The 14,862-nt window shown below is 36.5% G+C and overlaps 1 protein-coding gene across 4 annotated transcripts in view; it reads right to left on the bottom strand.

The window, feature by feature from the left end:
* Window positions 1-14,862, bottom strand: part of LOC150104486 (3 beta-hydroxysteroid dehydrogenase/Delta 5-->4-isomerase type 3-like) — a 107,024-nt gene that overhangs the window by 40,819 nt on the left and 51,343 nt on the right. For all 4 annotated transcript variants that reach the window (XM_090395167.1, XM_090395171.1, XM_090395170.1 and 1 more), the window contains exon 3: window positions 2,970-3,134. In XM_090395167.1, the coding sequence (XP_090251293.1) occupies window positions 2,970-3,134 (165 nt within the window). The remainder of the gene's footprint in view (window positions 1-2,969; window positions 3,135-14,862) is intronic.

Raw genomic sequence — 14,862 nt, 5'->3', positions numbered from 1 at the left:
AAGTGAATATGTCAATAAACAAAATAACAGAATTTGGTCATTGGAAAATCCTCACGTTTTCTATGTGCTCTTGCTTTTTCTGAAAATTGAAGTGTAGCGTGCAGTATCATGCCATCACATAGTCAGATCCATTTTCTTTGAGACAACACTGAACAGTGTACTGTACCAAGACATCAATCACCCAGTTCATGGCTCTCTTTGAGATTGAAGAACATGATTGCTGTTTTCAGCAGGACACTGCCACTTGCCATACATCAAATGAAGCAATACAATTTTTGCAAGTGTTTTTGGTGACAGACTGAATTCTAAAGGGCTTTGGCCCCTGCAGTCACCAGATTTGTCACCTCCACATTTCTTCTTACTTTTCTAGTCTGTACTTCCTTCAATTCTAACTGCTGCATTATAACGCAAATAAAGACTAAGTATTGCTTAATATAATGCCCCATTGACACCATATAATCGTAGTGTATTGAATAGCTTCTCTCTTGGCACCTTGTCATGTGCCTTTTCCAAATCGACAAAACTTAAATACAGATCTTTGTTATATTACCATGATTTCTTCACTATTTGTCGTAAAGTGAAGATCTGATCCTGACAGCCTCTATTTGACCTGAATCCAGTTTGCTCTTCACCAAGCTTTTCTTCCACAATTCTTCTCAAACGTTTCTCTAGGGAAATACCTCTGTAATTCTCACATTCAGTTTTATTTCCCTTTTTATATATGGGTACTATGAGAGCTTTACTCCAATCATCTGGAATTCGTCCCGCTGTCCAGGCTTTCTGAACTATGCAGTGCAGCCACTGTAAGACTTTTATACCACCATACTTCAGCATTTCTGGTCGAATATCATCTACTCCTGCTGCCGTTCCACATTTCAAGCCTTTGATGGCTTTTTCTACTTCAAGTATGGATATGTATTCCTGACCGCATGCCTGGTCAGTGTTTTTTTACCACTGTGCTGTCATCATTGCTTGTTTCATTTAGCAGCCTTTCAAAGTAATTACTCCATACTCCAAGGATATCCTTTTCTCCCATTTTCATGTCACCTTTATCATCTCTAACTCCTTTTACAGCACTCTTTACTCCATTTCTGAGCTTCTTCAACAACCGCCAGAATATTTTGCCACCTTCTTGATATTTATTTTCTATGTTCCTGCCAAAAGTCTTCCTATGACTTTTGTTTAGCTAGTTTTACACAGTGTTTTGCTTTCTTACATTCGTCTCTGTATTCTCTAAGAACTCCAGGAACTTTTGATATGCTTCCTTCTTTTCCTTCACTGCCTCTTTAACTTCCTGAGTCCACCATGGAGTTCTGATTTTTCAATCCTTGCAGACAACCTCACCACATGCTTCTCTAGCTGAATCAATCAGGGTTTTCTTCAAGGCTTGCCTCTGAATCTCTAAGGTTTTGTTCCTGTTCTCAAAGCCTTTCATTTTTTCTTCAATAATCTTTGTGTATATTAGTCTACAGTTCACATCTGAGAGCTGCTCAACTTTTATTTGCTTTAAAACTTTCTTACATGTTATTCTTTTCAATATGAAATTCAATTTTATCAGGCTCAATACTAAATAGTGATCACTTCCAATTTCACCTCTGTAAACTCTGGTGTCCTGCACCAGAGAGAAAACATCACTATCAACAATAACATGGTCAATGAGACTTTTCTTATTCCTTGCCTCTTTTCTCCATGTGAATTTGTGCACATTTTTATGTTGGAATATGGTGTTAATAATAACCAGTCCATGTCCTGAGCAGAAATCCAACAGATATTTGCCATTATTATTAGCTTTGCTCTTTTCTCCAAATTTTCCCAAAATATTTTTATATGTCTGACAATCATTTCCTACTCTGCTATTTAGATCCCCAACAAGGACCAACTTTTCTTTTTTCATTGTGTGAGTTGCTTTTTCTAAGGCCTCAAAAAATTCCTCCACTTCTACCTTAGTAGAACCTTCTGTGGAACCATAGGCACAAATAAGTCTCATTGTCCAGTTCCCCATTCTCATATTTGCTCACATTACTCTACTTGAGATTGCCTTCCATTCAAGAAGATTAGCGTCATATTTTGTGTTGAATACTTGGCTACTACTTCTTTTCCTTGATTGTCATTTCCTGAATATAGCATTTTGAATTTATTGCTCAGAAAGATCTCACCAGTTTTTGTCTTTTTTATTTCAGTCACACCTATTATGTCGATCTGGTACTTATCTAATTCATCAGCTAGCTCAATTTCTTTGCCATTCAGGCTTCTTATGTTGATAGTAACGATCTTTAACTCTGGTGATGTTGATTTGGGGTGTGGTTTCAGATTTGTTCCAGTAACTGACTTTTTGCTGTTTGCCCTGGTTCCCTGGCAAAAACAAACGGGGCCTTGTTTAACCAGGCGACACCCCAGTCGGCATGAAATTTTGTCATGCTGTACCATCATTTTTATTTTGGTTTAACCAATAAGAATACAATTTGGTTGGCTAAATCCAAAATTGTCAGCCCATCCTTGTTCGTTTAGTATCCAGGTAGATACCCAACAGGGTGCACCACGAGGAGGTGATGATTGGACATTAGGTCAGAAGCCCCGGTCAATTCTCCGCATTCCTTTAAAGGCTATGTGGAGATCTCCTCTTAGTTATATAGCTTTTACCTTAAGCACCCCTGATATAATGATATCATCATTACCTTGACCATTAACAGACTTTTTTGGTTAATATTCCTTCTCTCCTCCTAATCCAAAACTAATCCATAGTTGCAAAGCCTATAGTACTATAGGTTTTGTACTATATAATATATATATATATTGTATATTGTATTATATAGAATCATACAGCTTTTCTTGTATGTGGAATGGCTATAAGAAATGAACAAAAAATGTCCCTGGGGTCATTATTATCATTATTATTTTTGTACAAAAAGTTAAATCATTAGATATTAGTATAACCTCAAAGATTTAAACCTATCTGACATTACAATTACCTTGAACATTAACAGACTTAATTTCATCTTCATCAACAAAAAGACTTGTATCGATAACTGCAGCAGTATGTATAACACAATGGGCACCAGCACATACTTTCAGCAAGCTATCCAGATCTCTTATATCTCCCACAACTAATTTTACTTTCTTGTTTTCCTCATGACCTAAGTAAACAAAGAAAAGCAGAATTGGGTTTAAACTGGATTTTTTATTTTATTTTATTTAAAGTAATAAAGATGAAAATTTTATAGTACAATGATTCATGTCAAAGTTTCTGGAAGAGAAAATTCCAGACGCTGAAATATAATAAATCATTGATCGACTAAAATTAATTATTTACAAGCCAATGTTTTGCTAGCTCAAGCTGGCATTAGAGATACTTTAACAATAACACACTCAGTGAAGACAAAACAAAATAACCCAGATATCAAGAATCTGCGTGAATGGAGGGCAATAGCGGTGCCTCTTTGTGGTGATTCCTGTTATTAATGATGTGGGTATATATGGAGGTGCACCAAAATCTATTCAACATCGACAGTTACCTGGATTCTGTACTGCTTTAAATGTTCTTTAAAAACTATGCTAAAAGACGTGTGTGTGCGTGTGTGTGAGAGAGAGAGGGCAATACTGTTACTGTGTTGTCAGTTTCTTGTTAAAAATAAGCATTTGGAATACAACGTCAAAATGGGTAAGTAGTAGCCTCATGAAAAGCAGAACGAAACATATCATTCATCAAGTGTTCCTGCTGCATGAGGTATACTACTCAATTCTTTGGACTGGTTTAATAATCAGTTGTATGTTCAACTTATATGTTCCCTTCAAAATAATCCCCTGTGAACAGAATTTGGCATTTCTGTCACTACTGTCTATACTCATCACTATGGTCTATCATCAGCATTACCTGATTTGATCTAAATCTCTGAAATATGAACTCTTAAGAGCAATTTCCTCTTGGTAGAGAAAGTCATAGGAAACCCAAGTATGAGAAATAAAGAAGGTAGTATGTAAGCACAATCATGCTGTTCTTTGATAAAAAATAGTTAAACAAATAGTGTGCAGCATGTGTTGGCACATTCTCATGATAAGCCAACCAGTTCTCTGTATTACTTTTCTGGTTGTTGTCAGCAAATATCTTCCTTTAAATGCCTAAGGATACCCAGATACTGTGGCAATGGATTCCTAACACAACTCTTTCACATTTCTCAACTGACATTCATCCACTCTTGAATCTAAATCTTGAAAACCAATCAAGTCTTGTTTATCAGATTGCCTCATTTGATAAACAAATGAGGCAATCTGATATTTTTCACACTGCTCATCTTGAAAATCCCGAAACACAATTACACACAAGCAAACAATGAAACACCTTCCATATTTCAATGAGATTAGTTTACGTGAAAATACTAAATGCTATAAGGGTAACACTTAGCAGACTAAAACATTGGTATTAACATTAGTAGAAGCGGGTTGTAGTGCTAAATGCATGTAACCTTTGCAACCAGTCTGGAAGCTTTTCATAGTGTCTTATATTTTTATCACCAAACTGCACCTTGCTCATGTAAATGTTAGACCAAAATGTTAGACCATTAACTGAAATACAGTTAAAGAAATGAATTTATAAAGTGCATGTTGCAAGTACTACTTTCCAAGGTAACGAAAGAATTCCAAAATAAGAGTTCAGGATGAACTCTTGAGGGTAACATCCACTTGTCCAACAACCTTAATCATATCTGTGACTAGTGACTATTCTCCGAATGAAAAACAGTTACCTCTCACGAGAGTGAGACTGAATGTTATAATATTAGATAATTTGTTATAGTGAATTTCTTTTACCATAGCATTGTATGGACTTTGGTCAAGATTTTTTAGTAGTTTATTAGAGCGAGAGAGTTTGTTATTGTGGTGTGCAGTATAGTAAGGGTGAGCTGTGTTGGCTGGCATGAATGGTCAAATGGTTATCATACCCACCTTCTAACCATTAGGAACTGTGCTCACATCTTATCATAGGCATGGATGTTTTGTTAATGCCTTTAGTGATAGATAAATTCATTATCCAGTGTAAAACCATTTGGAGCCCCTGAATGGTTTGAAAGAGCTCTCTAAAGCAGGGTTTCTGAATGTTCTAACCTTAGCTTGCCTACAGTGAAATAGTAATCTAACATAGGCATATGTTCCTTCATTAGATGGAATTTGTATTAAAAAAATATTCCTAATTAACTGTGACTAAATCATATATATCCAGGACTGAATTCTAGATGTGAAATCAGATTGCATGAACATGAAAAAAAAAAAAAGTCCAATGGCTTCACTAAAGTTGTTTGTTAAGGGCAGCAAACCACCATAGAGATTCATCAGTACACCACTCTATAATAAAGTTGTGAATATTGGTTAAAATTCTGAAAAATGGGCCATTTTACATCTTAAAAGAAGATGTTGAACACCTAATATAATGAATTCATCTTTAATAGTTATCATAATGGAAATGAAGATAGGCACCATCAATGTAACAAGCATAAATGGGAAAAGATGAGGATCCAGCAGAAGATCTAGTCATTACTAATACCATGATCAAATAAAGATATACATCTCTTCACATGAAGAGAACACACAAGTAATAACAAAAGTCTTATTGAGTATGTTATTGCTGATAGTGATATCTTCAAACTGGTTAAGGACAGAAAAGCATATGTGAGAGATTGAAATACGAAATGAAAAATAGCAGGATAAAAATGAGAATAAAAATATTACTGGGGGGGGAGAAATGAGTCTGAGAACAAGAACTAAATCTTGAACGTTGAATTGCAAAATCCTAAGAACATATCGATTCAGCAAAAGAAGTAGGTGGTAACTTGTCGACAATCACGGAAAAATTAGAACTTGATCGTGGATTCAATGTCTTAGAAAAAAAAAATCACTAAAAGTTGCTGACAAATAAGTCAGCATATTGTTATTATTATTTATATGGTCACTTCATGGAGTGAAAAGATTCATCGCAGCAGACCCACTCTATCCATTAACACAATACCTATTATATGTCTCCTTAAACTTATTCACTGTTGCGGCACTCCCAATCACCTCTGGCAATCCATTCCACTCATTCACTACTCTCCAAGTAAAGAAACTAGTCTGCACACTCTTAGACAACTTCCAAGTGTGACTACTCTTGTTTTCTCCCTGCTTATCATATATTGAAAAATTTCTTCTGTCTCTAATGTCCCTTTAGTAACTTATAAGTTTCTATCATATTCACTCTTCTCTGCCCATCAGCTAAACACTGCAACCCACCTTAATCTATCCTCATAGGAAACATTACACAGACCTGTCACTCATGTCTGAATCCTATCCACCACCTCTCGATCCCCCAAGAAATGAAGGTGAACAAATCTGTGCACAGTAGTCTTGGATGATGAAGAACAACAACGTGTTCTTCATCACCCAAGTAATTTTCTGAGCTATCTTGCCAACTCTTGCAATATGTCCTCTGAATTTCAATTCTCTATCCACCATTACCCCAGATCCCTAGCCTCATCAATTTCCTGTAAACTAGTGCCATCAATATGATGTGCATTTTATATTTTACAACCTTGAATTGACAACCATTGTCCTTTGCCCACACTGCCAATTTATTTAAATCATCCTTTATCAATTGTTGCCCTGCCTAGTTTTGCATCATTGGCAAACAGCTGAATATCCACCTCACCCCACATCTTCTGATTCCACTCCACCATACACTACCCTCTGGTATTTATTTATCAGTCACTTTCCCTATCTATGCCATCAACCTCATATCCATTCCCAACTGATGTAATAGTTTCTATGCGGTATTCTGTCAAATGCCTTTGTAAAGTCCACCAGTATCACTGTGTAGCCATTTTCTTTATCCATTTCTGCTGTCACTTGATTATAAAATATGAATAAATTACTGAGGCATGACCTTTTACAAAGTCATGCTGCCTCCTATAGAGTATCGTATTTCTATCCATCCATTCCTGAATTTTATTTTTAACCATCGCTCCAGAGATACTAACTGGTCTGTAATTTGCTACTTCTGTCTTGGAGCCACCTTTATGTAGTGGAACTATCTTACCCTATTTCCACTCCTGAAACTTAGAATAAACAACTCCGTCAGAGACACTACCAGTTCACTTGCACATTCTCATAGCACACAAGCTAATATACTGTCCAAGCCCACTGCTGTATTTACATTGATATTTTCCAATATGTTGAGTACCTCCAGTTCATCTATCTCAATGCTCACATCAGTCTCTGTCATCTCAGTAACTGCAAAGTCATCACCTGGATTATATATCCACGCAAAATGATCACTTAGTAACTGAACTATTTCTTCTGCTTCTCAACTTTCCTGCCATTAGCACTGAGTAAAGTTATCTTTTTGTAATCATTCTTTCTCTTACTTGCTACATAGTGAAAAAAAACTTTTGGATTTACTTTGCCTTGCTTAGCTAATTTTCTCTCGAAATCTGATTTATCCTTCCTTACCATACTAGTACCCTTTATGTTTGTGCTTTATACTGCTTGTGGGCATGCTGATCACCTTGTTTCTATTCCTTCCACAATGCTTTCTTTTTTTTTTTTTTTGCAGCTCCTGCTTTATATTCTACTCACTACTCAGTTTATCCTTCTAACCCTGGGTAATGCACACTCTGATAATGCCTCGCTCAAACAGTCCTTGACCACTTCCATACACCAGTGTTTTTCACAGTGTGGTATGCATACCCCTGGGGTACACGAAAGGTCTTCGGGGGGTATATGGCAATTTTCACACGTTACCCCCACTAGGTAGCGGTTTGGTGCGGTCTGCATTGAATGCATCATTAACGCATGGAATCATTATTAAGAAAAAAAAGAATTATTTTAAAATTATATATTTCTCAATAAATTATATATTATTATGCATTCTCCTACTCAAATTACTCAAACGAGTTACTATTGCCACAACGTTCACGTCCTGGCGATAGTAACTTGTTCTCTACGGTAAACAACACGCCCTCTCCAACAGCGTCACCATACTGAAGACTCAAGAAAAACAAGTAGTTTTATTGTATCACTGAATAAGGTACAGAGACATTTGCAGTCCATGTAATATATTTCTCAACAAATAGTGCAGTTCAAGACAGCTTGGATAAAAGCGGCACTAACTAATCAATCACATCTCCCCTCCAACAGAAACTGCTGCATAGACTAAAGCAAAAGCATATGTTGCCAGTGCAACATATGGTTTTGCTTGACACCACCCCGTCGTGAAAGTGTTATAACTAAGAAATATATAGTGAATGTGTTTCAGATATTATGGAATTTGGTCGAAGAGAATTAGCATTTCAACTCAACTGTTGGCTTGCCTTTGTCTTTGGTTTGTGTGGTCTTTTGTTAATACCACACAAATCATATGCACATCTTCATAGCTGCTCTATCTCCACTGGCCTATCATTCTGTCTGCTCTGCTTTTACTTCTCTGTTAGTCATTTGTGAAGGATTGTTCATTACATATCTCAAGTAAATTACCAGTAATTTACATATCTTGTAAATTACTGGTAATTTTTGCTTGAAATAATAGGAAAGAAGATGAAGCTATTAGGATAGATGACTTTGACGATGCACACAAGGAAACTGTTCTTGATGCCAAAAGTAGCGATAGCGAATAGGAGCTTCTTGGTAAGTCGCACCATTTTCAGTTTTTTTCTGAAAATTTTAGTTTCCGAAAATCCCTGAATATATCTTGCACCACGATTCTTTAGCTTTAATTTTGGGAAAAAAGTGCGAGTTATATTCAATAAATACAGTAATTTTTTAGCTTTCAAATTCTCAAGTATGGATCATTGGTTAAAGACTGGATTTATAAAATGCACAAAAGAGAGCAATATAGCAAATACAAGTAGCTGTAAGCAACAAGAAAATTTTGATATTGTATCTGGATCAAACAAAATTGATAACGGTGTTATCGCCTGACATCTCTAGAGAACCAACTAGGAAGAGGATGAAAAACTTTGTAAGTATGATATGAATTACTTGAAATGTGGATTTTCATGGACAGAAATGAAGAGGAACCTATTTCAAATTTTGTTCTATTTAAAAATAAATCATATTTTTTGTTTACATGAGCATATAAATTCAAATAAAAACGTTTACAATGAAAGATACTTTATTTATTTATTTATTATTTTGATAATGGGATACTTTGTAATAATGAAATTTTAAGAAAGGGGTATGCAGATATCTAATTACATTTTCCACATAGTTTCTTATGCTATGGCACTGATCCAAGTTGCCTCCTAAGTTTATCATAAAAGATGAACTGAAAATATCCACTTGTTGAGCAATCTCCCAGGACAAGAACTCACAGTCACTTTCTCTGGTCAGAGGTAGAGGTGTTACTGCAATTATAGATAGATATTCTGATGTTACCAGATCCAACACTCTCAAACCCCTGGTCCCTTCCATCACTTGCTGCTTCAGGTAATTATCCCTTATTAATTGCATAAATTCCATTTTCATTTTGCCATGTGTTCTTTCCTGTTTCCAGTCTATATCACTAGCTGAAGTCTCCCACAGTAATTGCTCGGCCTGCACTTATTGTACTAATCTGTTGATGCATGTCTTCCACATTTTCTTGTGGACCCCCAGGTCCACAGCAGCAACCAACAACATATTTTGTCCTATTGGCCTCTATCTTACACCAGGCAGCCTGAAATGAACCATTTCCATCAGATCCACAATCTTCCTTAACTTTATTTTTTGTTGGTTGAAATTCTTCAGCTATCATTAATAATACCCATCCTCCTGCCCTATTTTTTCTATTTTCTCTGAAAATACAATGTCCATTACATTCTATCCTTGTAGCTACATCATTCTTTGACAACCAGAGAATTATTCCTCTCCTTTATTTCTGATACTTCTGGCATTTGTGTACATGCATTTCAACACCCCACTTGGGCCCACAATTACCCTTATATAATGTCGTTACCTGCCCATACAGATTCAAAACCCGAGAAGCTGCATCCAGCTCTTCACGGTCATTCCTGCACTCATACTTATCTATCCCAGGAGTGGCTATTCCATACAGTCATTTCTACATTCACACTCATTTGTCCCAGGGTTGGCTAGACATACTTGAACCCCCCCCCCCCACACACACACACTAATATCTCTAGTTTCCCTGGTTTTGCACTTCCACCCTATCACTGAATAACACTTTCTCCAACCATTTAAATGCAATCAAAATTGGCAATCATGGTCCTTCTCAATTCTCTCCTATCATATACCAAGGCAGCAGACTTCACGATCTTAACTTTCTAACTTTTCATATTTGTTTCTTCTATCTTTCACATCTTCTCTCATTGAATATTTCTCACATTTCAAATCATTTGTGCCTACCAAAACAATTAACTTATTTGCTTCTTTCTTCTGCAAACTTAAAGCTTCACTAACATTCTTTATCTTTGCATCTGAAAAACATGTTTTTGTCAGTTTCTCATTAAGTACACCTCTTATCATTGATATCTTATCCTCACAACCATCTCCACACAATACTATCTCTCTTCTCCCCCTTTTATGCTTCATGCACTTAGAGAATAAAATTGAGACAATCAAGTTATGTGTAAAAGTGGGTGAACAAAAGTGACAGGAAGACTTTGGGAAAAAGAAAGAAGATAACTATCATGAAGACAATATTTTCTGGAAACAATTCATGTATGGAGTAATTGCTTTAAAATTTATTAAGTGAGATGAACAGTGAGAAATCCAATCAGAAGTACATTGTTATTAATATTAGACTTCCACAGTGTCTAAAGACATCATAAGAGGTCACCAGTGCAATGTGTTCTATTACTAACCATTCTCAATGCAAACAACCTACTCCTCACTTCCACCATGTGTAGAGCAATCTCTGGAAGCTATACAGTCTCCAGAGATGCCTCTAATCCTATTTCTCTCAATTCTATGAAAAATCTCCCCCATATTAAGCCTCCCCATTAACTTATCTCAACCACATCCGACATCGTCCTATTCACAAGGCTATGTAAATGGTATTCCTTCAATCTGTATTCATATCCCATATTTCAGACCCAACAGCACCTTAATCTTCTCTGCAGTATCTCCAAAATATCCTCATCCACTTGAAAACAAAGTAACAGATCTGCTCACATAGTCCATATGCAGCCTGATCAAAGCCAGATATAACGAAACCATAATTTCTTTGCTTCTGTTTTTCAAAGTCCTCCTAATTATTGCATCAGATCCATGTCCACTACCATTTTCAGATCTCTCATCTCCTACACATCTTTCAAAATTTCCCTACTAATTGTATATATACTCTGCAGCCCATCCTTGCCTATACTAAATTTCATAACATTATACTGGATCTCAATTCACCCACTCACATAGTCTGTTTGAATCCTCCTGTTAGTCCATCTGCTCTGTGCATAATAGTCCTCCCCAACTTTGCATCATCTGCCTATCTCCAGTTAAATCTGTCTCAGTATCATTTTAAAAAAATAGGTTCAACAATAATGGTTCCAAAATGGACCCCTGCAGCATATCAAGTAATTGTTCTCTTTCAGAATATTGATTTCCTATAGACAACTTGCTGATACCTATCTGACTCGCTAATCTATTATCTAATTTAATTACATAAACTGAAACAGACTGGTTTCTTGTCATGCCACATTCTATCAGAGGCATTTGCAAAATCTAAATACACCATTGTGTGTGCAAAAGCATGCACATATATTTTCCTTCTCCAGTGCATTTGTCATGTTACAGTATGAAGTAGACTGCCAAAACGTTAATTTCCTTAACAATCAAATGACTCCCACAGAAAATACTGTTATTGTCAACCTATTTCCGGATACTAGCCCTACCTCTCCAATACCTTCACCACAATTCCAGATACAGAGATTAGCCTACAATTTGAAGCCTCACTCTTACCCCCCCCCCCCCATTTGTGAGCAGAACAACTGTACATATGTTTATTTCATTCCTTTAGGCATTGACCTGTTGCAAGACTTGTTAAATAGGTGTGTCAAGGCTTTCAATTATCCTGTAAGTTTATACTTACGGGATAATTCTTTTAAAATACATCACAATATGCCATTGAGTCCTACTGCCTTATTAACTAATTATATATTTGGTTTAATCCTTTATCCAAGTGTAAGCAAATGAAGTTTGCGCGTGAAGTATTTTAAGGACTCGGGCAACTCGTGGTAAAGGTAGTATAAGTTCTGTTCACTTGCCTTAGTATCCCATAATGCAAAGCACATCTCCTTGCAGGCATGTATAATGCTATGCATTAAGGGAAGGATTACCAGACTACCCAGACCGGTTTCAACCTTTATTGAGGTCTCGTCAGTGGGAGCTAGACCCAGAGGTGGTGATACTAAGGTGGAAGTAATACTGAAGTCATATCACCATATACCAGTAGCCAAAAGGTGTCAACGCCTTATTATTAAAATTCTCTGGATTAGAGATAGTTGATGGAAGTTTTTACACTTGGCTATGCTACCAATTATATATTTCATTTAATCCTTTATCCAAGTGTAAGCAAACGAAGTTTGCACCTGAAGTATTTTCAGGTCAGCCCTGAAAGTATGTTTTACAAATGCTAGAAGTATTTAAAACAAGGGGAATGAAACTGTGGCATTGATACAGCTTATTTGTCCCAAAATTGTTGGTATAAGTGAGACATGGTTGAATGAGACATGATAACATTCTGACAGGAATAGAGATGAAGGGATATGTAGTCTTTCTTGAAGACAGACAAGGCAAAAAGGAAGGAGTGCTCTTGATGATGGCTGAGAAGTTGTGCCCACCTAGAATGGAGATGCAAGGAGCAAATACTGACAGTATTTTTTTGAAGCAGTATGGTGTGGAGGTGGATAGGATAAAAATGTTTAGTAGGGTGTTTCTATAGTTCTAGTAATCTGGAAAGCAGTACGAAGGAAATGTCTGGACAAATTGATCTGGCTAATCAGAAATTGGTGATTTCAATTATGGTAATATAGAGTGGAATGAAGAGACAACACCAGGACTAAAGAGAATGACTTTCTCGAGTTTTTGAAGGACAACTACCTTAAGCACTATGTAACAGAGGTCGTGTGTGGATAGAGGGTCTGGGATTTGATTCTCATCAGAAGATGTTTTAAATGAAGTGTCACATCTTCCTCCAGTTATTGGACCACTTGGGTGTTGACCAGCAATTTAAGGATTTTTGTGAGAAAGGATTATATGTGGAACTGTATTATAAGGAATTGGGTGATTGTGACAAAAGAGGTTGCTTGCAGCAATATGTAAGGAGGAATTGGATGGGAAGGAAATCAATGTTGCTGTCTCTATTCAGGAACTATCTTGCAGAGGCAATGAATGACTGAATTCCAAAAGATGAAATTAGGAGGTAAAGCACACAATCTGGAAGAAAAAAGCATTGTGGAGGCAGCACAAGATGAGTGGCAATAATCAGTTACATCAGGGGTATACACTGAGCAGCAGTTAGCAAACGAGCCTAAAAAAATCTTAGGGAGTTTTTTCGATATGTGCCCAGTGGAAGAAAGAATGATTATGGGAAGATGATATTGGTCAGTGATAGTGGGAGAATGATAAACACTGAGGAGGATATAGTAGAGATGTTCAATGAGCAGTTCATAAACATATTCCATTGTTGCAATTGTAACATAATGCAGAACTTGAGAGCAGCGGGAATGGGGAGAGGAACCAATGATAGTGGATGAGCAAGAAGTATAGAAGGAATTGAGTAAACTTGATGGTATATCACTGCATGTCTCGAGAGTTCTACACCTAATGATGTTTAGAAGTACACATCATTAGATTTTTTTTTTTAAATACTGTTAATGAATAACTAATAATATGTTTCTTCAGTTATACCTTGGCATTATTTTACGAGGATGGTGTCTGAAAAGTTCACAGTCTCGACCATAGATGGCGAGGAGAGGGAAAAAAAAACCATTGGCAAGGTTTTTTTTTTCTAAGTTGGTACACCTGTCATAAGCATCAATGTGAAATTGCAAGTCATTCTATCAAGTAGTTTGCTTTATACAGCTGTTTTCGAAATTGTCTGAAGCAAAATTGAGTATCGTGCGGTTATAAAATTCTTTGTAAAAGAAGGTTTGACGCCAAAAGAAATTCAATCGAAGTTCATAAAAGTTTATCGGCACTCTTCTCCTTCATTTTCAACAATTAAGAAATGGGCTGCCGAGTTTAAACATGGCTGTAACAGCCTTGAAGATGAACCATGTGAAGGACATCCAAAAGTGCAACATTTGGATGTCCTTCATTTTGATATGGTATTGGATGACCGATGAGTCAATGTGAGTGAAATTAATGAGACTATAGGCATTTCAAAAGAACACGTAGCATATATTTTGCATGAAGAATTGCACAAACTTTGCGCAAGATGGGTGCCGTGCTTGCTCAGAGCAGATCAAAAACACACTCGCATGAAAATCTCTGAACAGTGCACGGAACGTTTTAACAAGAATGAAACTGATTTTGTGAATAGATTTATTACTATGGTTGCGACTTGAATTCATCATTGTAAGAATCCAAGCAGAAGTCAAAACAGTGGACAGAAGCTGGTTGTTTCAGCCCCAAAGAAGACAAAGTTGGTTCCATCAGCAGGAAAACGGTTATGGCATCAGTGTTTTGGGATGCTAAAGGCATTTTGTTTATAATTATCTTGAAAAGGGTAAAACAATAATCAGGAAATATTATTCCGATCTTTTAACGAGACTAGATGAAAAAATTAATGAGAAAAGACAAGGTTTGCAGAAGAAAATCATCTTTCATCAGACCAATGCACCTGCCAACAAGTGTTTTGGCAATGGGATCTGCACTATGAATTGAAGTTGAAAGTCCATTTTTCAC

Source organism: Typopeltis vanoorti, chromosome 7 (assembly GCF_054136105.1).
Source record: "Typopeltis vanoorti isolate ZY-2024b chromosome 7, IOZ_Tvanoo_1.0, whole genome shotgun sequence".
Taxonomy (NCBI): Eukaryota; Metazoa; Arthropoda; class Arachnida; order Uropygi; family Thelyphonidae; genus Typopeltis; species Typopeltis vanoorti.
The sequence above is the reverse complement of the archived record's forward strand: the minus strand, read 5'-3'. Positions and strand labels throughout refer to the sequence as shown.